At 37.2% G+C, this 13184-nt stretch overlaps 1 protein-coding gene across 1 annotated transcript in view; it reads left to right on the top strand.

Annotated features, from left to right (window-relative positions):
• The first annotated feature begins 348 nt into the window (after positions 1-348).
• Positions 349-13184, top strand: part of LOC110029810 (kinesin-like protein KIN-7I) — a 44940-nt gene continuing 32104 nt past the window's right edge. The window contains exons 1-3 of the mRNA XM_020732269.1: positions 349-531; positions 606-695; positions 5737-5855. Of these exons, the coding sequence (XP_020587928.1) occupies positions 408-531; positions 606-695; positions 5737-5855 (333 nt within the window). The 5' untranslated portion in view covers positions 349-407. The remainder of the gene's footprint in view (positions 532-605; positions 696-5736; positions 5856-13184) is intronic.

Here is a 13184-nt window from a genome sequence, read left to right as displayed (position 1 = left end):
TGAATAATACTCATGGTTACAAAGAGACCTATTTATAATATTAGGAAAAAAAAAACCTCGAGTACATTATGTAATTACCAATTTACTCCCATACAGTATTGCGGGGCGTTACTCCTGCACCCTCAACCCACATAACGAAACTCTCCCGATTGTACAAATTCTTCTTATCCGCTTTGCTCAACTTCGTTTCAGCATCTGTACTTTATATGATATATGAGCCATACCACAACGGGAAGAATCAGGCGTTATCACTTATCTGTATAAATAAATTAAAATTACGTACTAAGTGTGTAAATTTCCCAATAAATATCAAATTACAAATGCATCGGTTTTCGAGCGGGAACAACCTGATTCGAAACCCTGTTTTAAATCCCCTCATTGCATCTCCTCACGTGAATCTGACGCCGATGGATAGGATTTACGTCGCAGTTAGGGCTCGGCCCCTTTCGCCGGAAGAATCTAAAACAACCCCTTGGAGGACTTCGTCCAACTCCATCTATCTACACAACCAGCCGACGAAGTTCGAATTTGGTAGGTTTCTCAATCTTCACCCCCCTTTTGATTCATTCAATTGTTTGGAGACGATGCACTCTCCTTTTTAACAGACAGGGTTTTTGGGGAGGATTGCAAGACGGTGGACATTTTTGAGGCCAGAGCGAAGGAGATTGTTGCTTGCGTCGTTCGTGGGTTCAATGGTAAGCCATCACACTAGGAAATCTGTCTCAGGTTTTTCCGATTGGCGTTTTGTTTACGTCAATTTGATGAAATTGTGTTTTATACTGCTGCTTCTTAGTGCAACTGATCTAAGCCCCCCATTGATTTTCTTTCACCTTTTAATGCATACTCGGGCGGGCGATTAATTTTTCTATCTGAAGAAGTGAAAAGTTAAGCTTCTAATGCGCATATAAGCATCTCCAAGCACTTACATCCCTTAAATTGCATTGTGGACATGGAAAACCAAATGTCATGATAGAAATCAATCCACGAAGCGAAAAAAAAAAAAAAAAAACCAATACAAAATCGCCAAACACCCCCAAACACCTCTCACCTATAGCCTCCTTTCCACAGAAAGTGCTCCAATAAGAGGGAAGAGCTGAAAAAAGGCTTAAAACCCAGGAAAACCAGAAACAAATATTCAAAGGGTTCTTACCACTGAAACGATCCGCTTTACCCTTACTCAATTATTGCATGCCGTAAGAGATGAGGCCACAATGGAATTTTTTTTTTCACGTCCAGTTGTCCCTCCACACCCTCAAAATGAAAAATGGTAGCATGCAGATATAAAGGTAGTTTGAAGCGTCATTTAATTAACCCTCACCAACAAAATAAACAAGAAGTAGAGTCCTGTTGTAACCACTTATGTTAGGAATACCTATGGTTGAATAAAATGGAAATAAATAAGGTTGAAGCAGATGAGAGTTGCCAGACAATATAATATTGGAGATGGTTCGAGCAATGAAGACGGGAGGGAGAGAGAGGAGGGAGGGAGGGAGAGAGAGGGAGAGAGAGGGAGGAGGAGCGAGCGATAGCTTATTTTATTTCGCTTAGTTAATTACATTAGGAGAGTTTTGTTCTGGATGTTTAATTCTCATTCATTGTTCTTTTGTAGGCAATGATGGTTCCTAGGTGGCAGAGGGCCTCATTACAACTTTTCATGGGCTGCATTAGAAGATGTTGTGCTTTAAATGACGATGTGGCTGTTAGATCATTAGTGAGTAATATTTGTTTCTACAGTGGCTTTAGAAACTCCACCTCCCTGTTGTTAAAAAATTGGCAAACTATCTAAAGGTGATCATGCATAACCATCTATTGGCTGCTAGGATTTATTACTCGTCTAAGTAGTAGTTTGTTCCTTTTGGGGTTGGCCTCGGTTCTTACATGTTCCCAAGCTTCTAGATGTTTGCTATCCAATTCTTAGGTTGCTAGCTCTGATGTTTCCCTGGTTTCTATTGTTCAATAGTTGTAAGCTTTAACTCCTTCGATTCACTTCTGGACCAAGACTGCCCACACCTTTGATTGCTCAAGTGCTTCAGGTTTGATACATAGGCTTACGTGGATGTGGGATAATGTATAAGACGTGGCTAATTATAGCTGGTATGGTAATTAAATGGTAAGTTTTAAAACACATTTGTAACTTAATGCTTGATCAGATTAAAGATGGTAAATTAGAGGCAGAAGGATTCATACAGAGAGGGATATCCACGGATATATCATTGATTTGCGTAGGCTTACGTGGATGTGGGATAATGTATAAGATGAGGCTAATTATAGCTGGTATAGTAATTAATTGGTAAATTTTAAAACAAATTGGTAACTTAATGCTTGATCAGATTAAAGACGGTAAATTAGAGGGAGAAAGATTCATGCAAAGAGGGATATGCATGGATATATCATTGATTTGCGTAGAATTTGGATAACAAGGATGCAATTTCGTTAGGATTTTAATGCTCAATTAATAAGAATAATGTTAATGATAACATTTAAATAGCAACAACTTAATATTAAAAAAAATATTTTTATATGCATCCGTGAATAAATTTGACATTCTGGACACGTCAAAGTGATCTTGTTTGTAAAATATACTATGGTTGCATAGGTTTGATTGTGATCAAAACCGAGATTCATCTCATGCGAAATTGCATCTCTAATTTTTCTTTAGTGTTGTGGGTTTTTTCTTGATAAATTTGACTCCTTAGGTTTTTTATTGATAAATTTGACTCCTTAGATGCATTAATGCTCTTGATTTCATCAAAATGAGTGATATTTAAGTGATTTTCATAAGAGCTAAATAGTTTGAACTCAGTATGTTTGACATGGCCTTTGTTGTTTGTTGATTTCAGCACAATTGATTGATTTGGATCTTGGAGCAAAAAGGAATAGTAGTAGTAATATCAATACTATTAATAATAATAGTAGTAGTAGTACTAGTAGTAACAATAGTTATTGCGTGCTAGAAAATTTATAATGTTAAAATAAGAGTCTTATGTTTTATCTTTGTATGATGCTTTTAGCTCAGACATTTATGAAAGAAGAGTTTTGTTGAATTCGTTAGAGTTTTTATGCTAAAAAAACCCATAACTGAAAAAATATCGGGGTCCAATTTAGTTGAAATAATTCATTATATACGCGAGGTTATATAAGTTCTCTATTCCCTACAATTGGAAAGGCTTGATTATTAAATTGGGTGGCATTTGTAGGTTCGGCATAAAGGCTAAGCATATAGATATTCATCATTTGCTTGGCTTTACATGTTGGATAGGGTGAAAATTGCTGTTGAATTCGGAATGGTTTCCATTATCTGCCAGGAGCACATTGAAATTAAGAACCAAGTATTCTTCACGTGTACCTTTACATTCAACCATTTTATAAAATGCCTGCCTTGGGGTACTTTTCTCCTTGGACCCAATTTCGCTTTAGTTCTTTTCTTTATTTGTGAAATGAGAAATAAACACAACCAAGAATTATGCATAGATTATTTCTCGCTACTTGCTGTACCATATATGACGTTATATATGACGTGAAAGACATAACAAGATATTTGGAAATACTATCTAAAAATTCTTTGCTTTATGTTACAAAGTTTGGAAAGCAACAAACTCTAACGCTATCTGCTGGAAGAAGTCCTGTGAGATTCTCTTTGTTGGTTCATGATTCTTCTTCAAATTGCTATCTTCTTTTATCACCTAATCACATAAATTATTCGACTTCGGCATTATTGAAGACTCATTTCTCTTATTCATATTTATGGGGTTTGTTTTGCCATACAATGATGAGATGCCTGCTTTTCTGCTGAATAAGTTGGTTCTCTATCTTTTTGATCATTATTACTGCTGCTTCCAGATGGTTTTTAGCCATTGTCAGAGGTGGGCTTGTTAACATATGATATGCTATTCATTTGTCCATTTTGTACCTTGATTTCGGATTTCTTTATCCACACAAGTTCTCTGCATTTACTGTTTGCAATTTACATTTTTTTTTCGTTTTTTTCAGTTCAGTATTCATTCCATAATTGTAATCTTTATTTCTTTCTAATGTAAATGAGAATTTGGTGCCATGTGTAGTGCTAATGAGTAGAGTATTTAAAATTATTTTGGAAGTACAACACATTCATGTATAGACTGTAGTGGTTCAATAATAGATTAGGGTGTAATAATTAATTATTTTTGTTATATTTGTTACTTTTCTATTCATATTTATTTTGTATATCTTTTCTCATTAAGCAAAAGAAAAATTTTCATGAAAGTGCTGTAAACATTTAGTTTATCAAGATGTAGGGTTTTATATTTAGACTTATATTTATATATTAATATACAACATCTAATTTGATAAAATTGGCTGCAATTAAAATCAAAATTTAACACAAGTTTTCATTTATTTTAATTAATGAAATAGTAATTATTTTAAATAATTTTTTAGTATCATTTTTGTTTTTCAATTTTTTTTTTGGATGTTTTAATGTATTTGTTATTATTATTGTTGATTTTTTTAACACGTGATGATTACCTTGGAGAATTTTTGTTACAAGTATATGTTTTGGTTAAATGTCTAGTGCATTTTCATCTTTTGTGCACGGAGAATCTTTGTCCTCATTTTTTGCATAAAGTTTCTATCTTTAGAGCAATAGGATCTCTTCTAGATAGTTTATTTTAGTGATTCGAGGATCTCTTCTAGATAGTTTTGATGCTCCCAACATTCTAACACGATTTGTTTTGGGGAACAAATTGTGGTGTGTTGTTTTTTGATTGTCGTTGAAACATGTTGAATTAATTTTATGCTTCTATATTTTTTATTGATTTTGATTTTAATTGAATCGATTATGTATCATACATGCAGAAGTAGCGGTAACAATAATAACTGCATTTTTTTTATTACTAGTGCTATGGTGAATTGGCTTGGTTAGAGGCTTAATTCGAACTTAAACTGAGACAAGCGTGGATAAGATTGAACTAGCTCAAGATCATCAAAATCTATACACATTTGAATTAATGCATATAATTATATATTTATGTTTGTAATTGAATTTAAATTGCTGTATATATGTATTCTTGAATTCATATATATATTGATAATGCTGAACTAAGTATTTGCCGCAAGAGATTGAAAGTAGATGAAATTCAAATTATTATTAGTTTTTCTATTCGAATCGAGCTCAGTCTAAAATTAATAAGCATGTTTGACTCAAAAACGAGTTCGAATCAAACAAACTTTTTATGTAACTTGGCTTAACTTGAGATCATTTTGAATTCAGATTGGATCAAATGAGTTGGAGCTAATTTTTAACTGGGGTTGGATTGACTCAATATCAAACTTTTAACAACCATTGCCTTTGATCAACTTGAAAACAAGCACTTCTAATAAATAAAATTATGATTAAAGCCTTCAAGAAGATATTTCTGAGTTGGGTTCCGTTGATTGTTGTTTTTAACTAATTATTTATTTTTTGGTTCAATGATAATGCTATATGGATATTGAATGATTGCTGGTCTAATCAAATGAATTAGGAGGGACCAATAAGTATTAATTTCTTTTTAATATTAAATAATACCCTTGATGTTGATGGCATTAAAAGGCTATACTTTGTGATTTTTATATACAAATCACTTTTTGTTGACAAGATGCACCAGCATTCTCTCTGAACATTGAATGTCTATATGCCATTATTTTAAGAAATCTTTCAAATTATCTTTTGATAATGTTTGTCCCGTATTGCTAATATGCATGTTTTTATGCTAATAGGTACAGTTTTTGCTTACGGCCAAACAAGTAGCGGCAAGACTTATACCATGAGAGGATCTGAGGAAGAACCGGGGATCATCCCGCTTTCTGTGCATGAGTTATTTTGCAGTATTCAAGAGGTAGCTTTTTATTTATTTCTCCTCAAAATAGTTATAGATTTTCTCCTTAATTCCTTTTGATTGTAGTGCTAATGTTATCTTTAAATTGCTGTAACTACGTCATTTTACTTTCATTTTTCAGCCCTACAGTAGAATTTGTTCATTTTTATATTTTTGGAATAATTAAATACTTCTAACTTACTGCCATAAAATACGTTTAATATGCTAATCCACATGGCCAGGGTTTCTTGTTGCAAGTTTTTTTAAACTCATCTAAGCTTTAAAGGTGGATGATGATGAATGAATGATACTTGACTATCTTTGATGAGGAGCAAAATGAATGAATATGATTGCATGGAAATTGATGAAAGAAAATTGCAACAAGGATTGTGAATATTAAGAGGAAGATGAGAACAGGATGAAGTGTAGCTCCTGATATATAATTTGGAGCGTTAAACATTTGTAACTTGGATTAGAAGAGAATAGCATTTGTAATTGGCCTCATCAATCATTTTAATCTTTAGTAATTTTACAATTTTACAAATAATTCTATTTATAAAATAAATTCAATAAGATAAAGGATTAAATTATCCCTATCCAAATTACCTAAAAGAAGTTCATTTTTATTCTTATTGCATTTAATCCAAATTTAAAAAAAAATTTAAAAAAGGCCTACTAGAAAATTAGGTCAAAATATGAGGTAGTCTTGAAACATATGGAAATAGTAAACATTAACCCTTTTATAGCAAGTGTTGATCGCCACAAGTCAACCTGATTGAATAGGATGATAATGGTAAAAATTGTACACAATTTTGTTTGAAAAAACTTGGAATATCCAATTTTTATATAAAGGAATGCTCATATATTAACCATTTTGTCAAACTCCCCAACATATGAGTTATGACACAAGAAAATAACTTGTATATTCTCTCTCTCTCTCTCTCTCTATATATATATATATATATATATATTGAAAAATGGCTGGGTCGACAAACTGATGTGCCCTTTTGGGTGATGGTACTTTAAAGCACACTAGCATCCTTTATTTAATAAAAAAATGAAATTTGAGGCCAGCTACAACTCCCTCTGAGACACCAGGGTCGACAAACTGATGTGCCCTTTTGGGTGATGGTACTTTAAAGCACACTAGCATCCTTTATTTAATAAAAAAATGAAATTTGAGGCCAGCTACAACTCCCTCTGAGACACCATTATCCATGCTCCTGCCCCATATTAAACTATAAAAGTTTTATGAATTTCCTCAATTTCTCTCCCCTTCTTTATTTTGCCAAAGTTTCTCTACAACTATGTACTTCTTTTTAGCACACAATATTCACTTTCCCTCCATTTGCTGATACTAGAGTTAACCCAAATCACAACTTAGATGCAACAAATTTTATTGTTGAACTTTAAACGAGTAGAAGGACGACTCTTTATCAACATTAAACATAAACAGTAAATGCAAATAACATAAAAATAATAACAAAACAATACTTAAACAGTGAATTAAATAACGATTGCAGAAAATAAACTAAGCACGAAACAAAAAATAGTCCTGGAAGGTGCTGGTAGATTGCTGAAGGTCCGTATGAAGGGGATGCAGAGGGTTCGACGATGACTAGAGGGATGCTAGATGAATATTCAGCTTTAGGGTGTGGCAGAGAGCAGGTTGTGGATGGTCAACAGAGGTAGGAGGGGTGTTGGAGGGTCCTATATGTGCGATGCTTTGTTGGGGAAAGGTTCGGAGTCGCGATAGCCTGTTGGGGAAAGGCTGGGAGGCACAGTGGCCTACTGGGGGAGGCTGTGAGGCCCGACAAAGGAAGGGGATGGCGTATGGGTTGGTGCAGCAGCTTGGGAGGGAGGTGTGGCTTGTCAGTACAACTGGAGGAAGCCTGGTGGGAGGCTGAACCACTTGCTGGAGGAGTTGGGAGGGCGGCAACGACGAAGGGTGATGCTGAGTGGTTGGAACGGAGAGGGGATACGCACCACCTTTGCGGGATACAATTGAAGCACCACTTCATCAAAGGATACAACCTCGAAGGAGAGGCCTGAAAAATCACCTGAAACATAAAAATAAACAACAATGATAACTCTTTAGATCTAAGAAAAAGAACATAAGTAGGAAAGAAGGGAGACATCCAAGGTAAGATCCTAGGAAGGAAGAAGGGAAAAATGGAAGGGATTGTAGAGATGATTGCAACGACTGGTAGACGCGGAAGAATAGGACATAAGGGTGAAGCAGAGTGAACTAGGCACAGGAGGAGAAGGGCAATTGTAATAATGGAATGGAACAGTCCGATCCAACGTGTAGGCTTGACCGACTTCTTGTTGCGCCCGACCTGACGGGCTGAAGCAGCCTCGCGTCAATCTCCTAGGATTGGGGGAGCTTCAACATCATTTGTCGAAGCTTGTGGTTCTTCATAGTATTGGGTGAGATCCGCGAGACTCAATGTTGCCGAGATTTTAGAGTCACTCGGTAGGTAAATTTTTTAGGCATGGTCATTTAGCTTTTAGTATGCGAAAAGGTTCATCGACCTTGGGCTTGAGTTTCTCGTGTGCTCGAAATCGCTCTCTTAAGGTGGATCCACACGAGATTTCATTCTTTAAAGATATTCTTTTTTTGGGACTTGTTATTTTGCGTTTGATCTTGTGATTTTGCTTAGAAATTGCTTTTCTCAGCTTCCTTGTGGAGTAGTTGAATTGGTAAGCACGTTTGATAACATCTTCACTATTCTCTTATGGGTGTAGAAGTGAGACTAAGTCAGTTGGACCACTCCCAATTTTGAATGACATGTCCTGTGGTTTGGCTTGTTAATCGATTGTAGACCGATTTGGTTTGAGCGAGATTAAGATCTCATTGTTTAATGTTTTTCCTTATGAAACATCGAAGAAGATTCCCAAGCCTCTTATTAACTACTTCAGCCCGACCATTTGTCTTAGGATGTGAGGCAGAGCTAAATTTGAGTTTGGTGCCCAATTTGCTTTAGAGGGTCCGTCAGAAGTGGCTCAAAATTCTAATGTCCCGATCGGAAGCGATGGTCTTGGGAATTCCTTGAAGTCGTACGATCTCGCGGAAATATAAATTGACAATGTGAGATGTCTCTAGCGTTCGGTGGCATGTCACGAAATGTGCCGTCTTTGAGAAACGGTTGACGACCACCATCACAGAGACTTTGTTTCTTTGTCTGCGGGGAAGTCCTACCACGAGGTCCTTGCTGCATCGACCCATGGCGCCGCGGGTGCTGGTAAAGGAGTGTACAATCCCGTAATTTACTAATCTGCCCACTGGTTTTGGCGATATGACAAATCCTACACTGTCGACTGATCCATATCTCTCGTCAGGCGGGGCCAAAATAAGTGTTCTCTCGTGAGTGCAAGTCTCATCCCTACCAAAATGACTGGCCAATCCGCTATTGTGGTTTTCCTGAATGATGAATTCTTGCAGTGAGCATCAGGGAATGCATAATTTATTATGGTGGAACATGTAGCCATCCGTTTGGTAGTACGACCAGCTAGGTTTCTCCCAACATTGTCCCAGATTTCCTACAAGTCATCTGTCTCGTATTAGTCATTTATAATCTCAAAACCTACTATGTGAGTTTGTATGGATGTGAGCAGTAGGTGACGACGACTCAGAGCATTTTCCACACGATTCTGACTCCCAACTTTGTTTTTAAGCATAAACTAGAAGGAAGGTAAGAATTTTAGGTGGAGGGTCACCCTTTTAGTTTATTCTGTATGTTTACAAATTTTAAAGCTTCATGATTCGTGAAGAGGGTGAACTCGGTTATCAACAGGTAATGACTCAAGCGCTCCAGAGCTCTAACAATGGCATAAAACACTTTTTCGTAGGTGAAATATTTTCATCAAGTATGATTTAGTTTTTACCGTGCACGTGATGTGAAAGATGCCGTGCCAGAGCCATGAGAGATCTCTTTTTGGTTCGAATTGCATAATTCTCCGTATGAACAACATTTCTCCTTTGTCTCTTGGAAGTTGAAGCGCTTCTTCCGAACTATTTTCTGATTCAGGTTCCTCTAGTTCCTTGACGATGCCGTCTTCAGTGAAGGTTGTGGGATAGTTGGCGATGATGCGGCCCTAACCGTGACACTTAAAACACTTTCGTGCGGGAACAATCCCGCATGAACTACCCTTTTCTAGCTTCGTGTCATTTGAAGTGGTTTTTCTCGTCTCTCGGTGTAGTTTTGCCAGCTCCAGAAGTGGTCATGTTGGTAGGGTTTGCTATGGGGGATTGCTTGAAGGTCGGTTGCTGTCAAAAGGTTGACCGGACCTAAGCTGCCTTTGTTGTCGTTCTACCTTTAATGCTAGGGTCTGGATATCACCCAACGGCTAGTAAGACTATAGTTGAACGACGTTGCTAATGGCGGGTTTTAAGCCTCAGAAATAGTGGGCAATCGCGTGCTTCTCTTGCTCGACAAATTCACACTTCATTTGTAATTGGTTGAACTTTGCTGTGAATTTCTCGACCTAAAATTCTCGTTATTATAGGTTGTGAAGCTGGTGAACGTATCCTGATGGTAGCGAGGTGACAGGTACTTTTTCTACACCATTTTCTTCATTTTTGCCCATTGGGTGATTTTTTCGTTTCCATCTCATTTATGTTGCTGCTACAGATTTCCCCACCATAATGAGGTCTTTTTCTTCAATTTAATAGTTGCAAGTTTAATTCATTTTTCATCGGGGACTTCCTTGTATTTGAAGATGCGTTCAACTGCTTGTAACCTGTCGATGAAGTCGCCGGGATTCATGTTTCCTCAAACTCTGGTATGTCTGTTGTTGCCGTAATCTCGCTGGCTGAATGCCGAAGCGACTTTTTCAATATTCATCTTCGTTAACGTCTTCATGGTGAAACAAATTCTTATCGTTTTCGTGGTCTCCTCTTCGACTCTTGTTGTCACGGTTGAGGGTAATGTCGACGTGAGTCTCGTCTCCTAGCTCAGCCAATCGTTGTTGCAAGCAGCGAATCTCTCATTGTATTTCTTCCCGGGTTAGGTCTGATGCGTATTGACCCAACGACATGATCAAACGTGATTCGGAAAGAGGTGAGAGAAAGAAGAAGAAGACAAGAAAGGAGGGAAAAGAAGAGAAGGAAAAAAAAATTTGGTTGGCTTGGGTGGAGGCAGATATTGGGGGACCTCAGGCTAGGACTAGGGTTGGGCTAGCTCTGATACCAAATGATACCAGAGTTAACCCAAATCATGACTCATACGCAACAATAAACATATTATTATTATTACGATTATTGCTGAAGTAATGGAGAAGTAACTAGGGGTGTAAACGAGCCGAGTTGGAGTGAGCCCAGGCTCAGCTCATGTTCAACTCATTAAAAAATATCGCTGATTATGTTCGGTTCGTTTATATATCGAGGGAGAAAAATTTGTTGATGTTCGACTCGTTTGCTTAGCGAGTCAATCACAAGCTGTTCACAAATAACATGCCATTTTGACCACCCTAGTCACATAATCATAGTATGAGAAGGGTAGGGCGAGATTTAAATTTTATCATTTATATTATAATATTCAATCCCTTCGAGCAATTGGGTTTGTTTTCAATTTGAAGGTTCGATTGGAGTTTAAGGTGTGGTTGATAGTGAATGTTGATTGGATTTTTTTCCTAAGCTAATAGTAGGATAGGCTAGAAGGATTTCTTGGTTGAAGTGAATCACTAATCCTAAATTAAAGCAAGTTTAAACGAGACGACTCTTTAACAACAATTAAGATAAATAGTAAATGCAAATAATAAAAACACTAACGTATGAGATATATGGCGTGCTAGGTTTCCCTTAGGGGGTAAGCCGTCTGGAAGGCTGCCAGGTCATTACGTCATTGACGTTGTGTAGAAGTGGTTGGAGACACATGGGTATTTCCCTTTCAGCATCGGTAACTTCTAAGAAACTAAAATAAGGGCCATGGGTGCATCCCGAACGGACTGTCGGAAGGTGGCTCGTGAAACTAACGAATCTTCAATTTTGATGACACCCTTCACATTCTTGACAGGAAATAACATGATGCACTTCTCGTTTTTCTAAAATGTGTATGTGTTCTTGAAGCCGTCGTGTTGAGTTTTTCGGTCAAATTGCCACGATCGACCCAACAAGATATGATAAACCCATTGGAGTCACGTCGCACCAAACTTGCTCATGGAGCTAATTGCTGATAGAGAATTCAACTAAGCATTGCTGATTGACGCGTATTTTGTTCACTCTTTTCAACCAGGTGAGAGAATAGGATCATAGATGTTTTTGTGTGGCTAATCTCAACTTTTGCACCATGAGTGCAGACACGATGTTTTCACAGCTTCCACAGTCGATGATCAAACTACATATTTTGCCTTTACCGTGCACGTGATGTGAAAGATGCCATGCCAGAGCCATGAGGGATCTCTTTTTGGTTCTGATTGTATAATTATCCGTATGAACAACATTTCACATTCGTCTCCTGAAAGTTGTAGCGCTTCTTTTGAACTATCTTCTGATTCAGGTTCCTCTAATTCCTCGTTGACGCCTGTCGACACTAAAAAGTAAGAAAGGAGATTGTTTGGGGGGTCGCCCGTAAGAAGCTGTCGGTCGCCGAAATCGAAATCCCGTCGCCCGCTTCGGAAGGACTTTTTAATTTACGTATATATATATATAATTTTAGAAAAATATGAAATCAAACTGACCTCATATTTTTCACAGTTTAAATGAAAGAGCACTCTACCTCAAATCCTATATCTACCCCGAGGGATAAACACAAGATCTGAGGATGAGACTCGATCAAATAAACTAGGAAAAACATATGACATCCGTTTGGGTCTGCGAAGCCGTTTTATTTGCCGACAGGTTCCCCTATTTAATACAAAGAATTAAAAAAAGTTTATTTTAAGCTGGGTTCGGAAAAGCTTCCTATAAGTGCAAATTCTTATAGTTAATTATATCTTAAATGACCGAAGTCACCTAAGAAAACTCTCGATAAAAATCAGAGAATATCATCTTCGAATAGGTCAAAAGGATAAGACTTTACAACGAAATCGGACAAAAAGTTGTAAAGGGGGAAAAGCTCAAATCTGGAATTATTTTCGTGACAGGGTCACACAAATTGCCTAGAATATATAAGGGTTTACGTCGTATCAAACGACAACCTCGGAACCTATAACGAGTTTAGGGCTTAAATCGTACAACAAAGCTATACGAATGCCTAAAGAAAAGGAGGATTTATGTTGCGCTAGGCAAACAACCTCGAAAACCTATGGATTGTTGTTTAATTTCTAGGAAAAGGAAAAGGTTTTGCTGAGGAAGACGTGTTCTGCTGTTGAAGATGACCGTGCTGCCCACTGCGCTAGCTCCAAGCG

The sequence above is a fragment of the Phalaenopsis equestris genome, unplaced genomic scaffold (genome assembly GCF_001263595.1).
Source record: "Phalaenopsis equestris unplaced genomic scaffold, ASM126359v1 Scaffold000606, whole genome shotgun sequence".
Lineage (NCBI taxonomy): Eukaryota > Viridiplantae > Streptophyta > Magnoliopsida > Asparagales > Orchidaceae > Phalaenopsis > Phalaenopsis equestris.
Note: the sequence above shows the minus strand (reverse complement) of the source record. Positions and strands in the feature narration are given on the sequence as shown.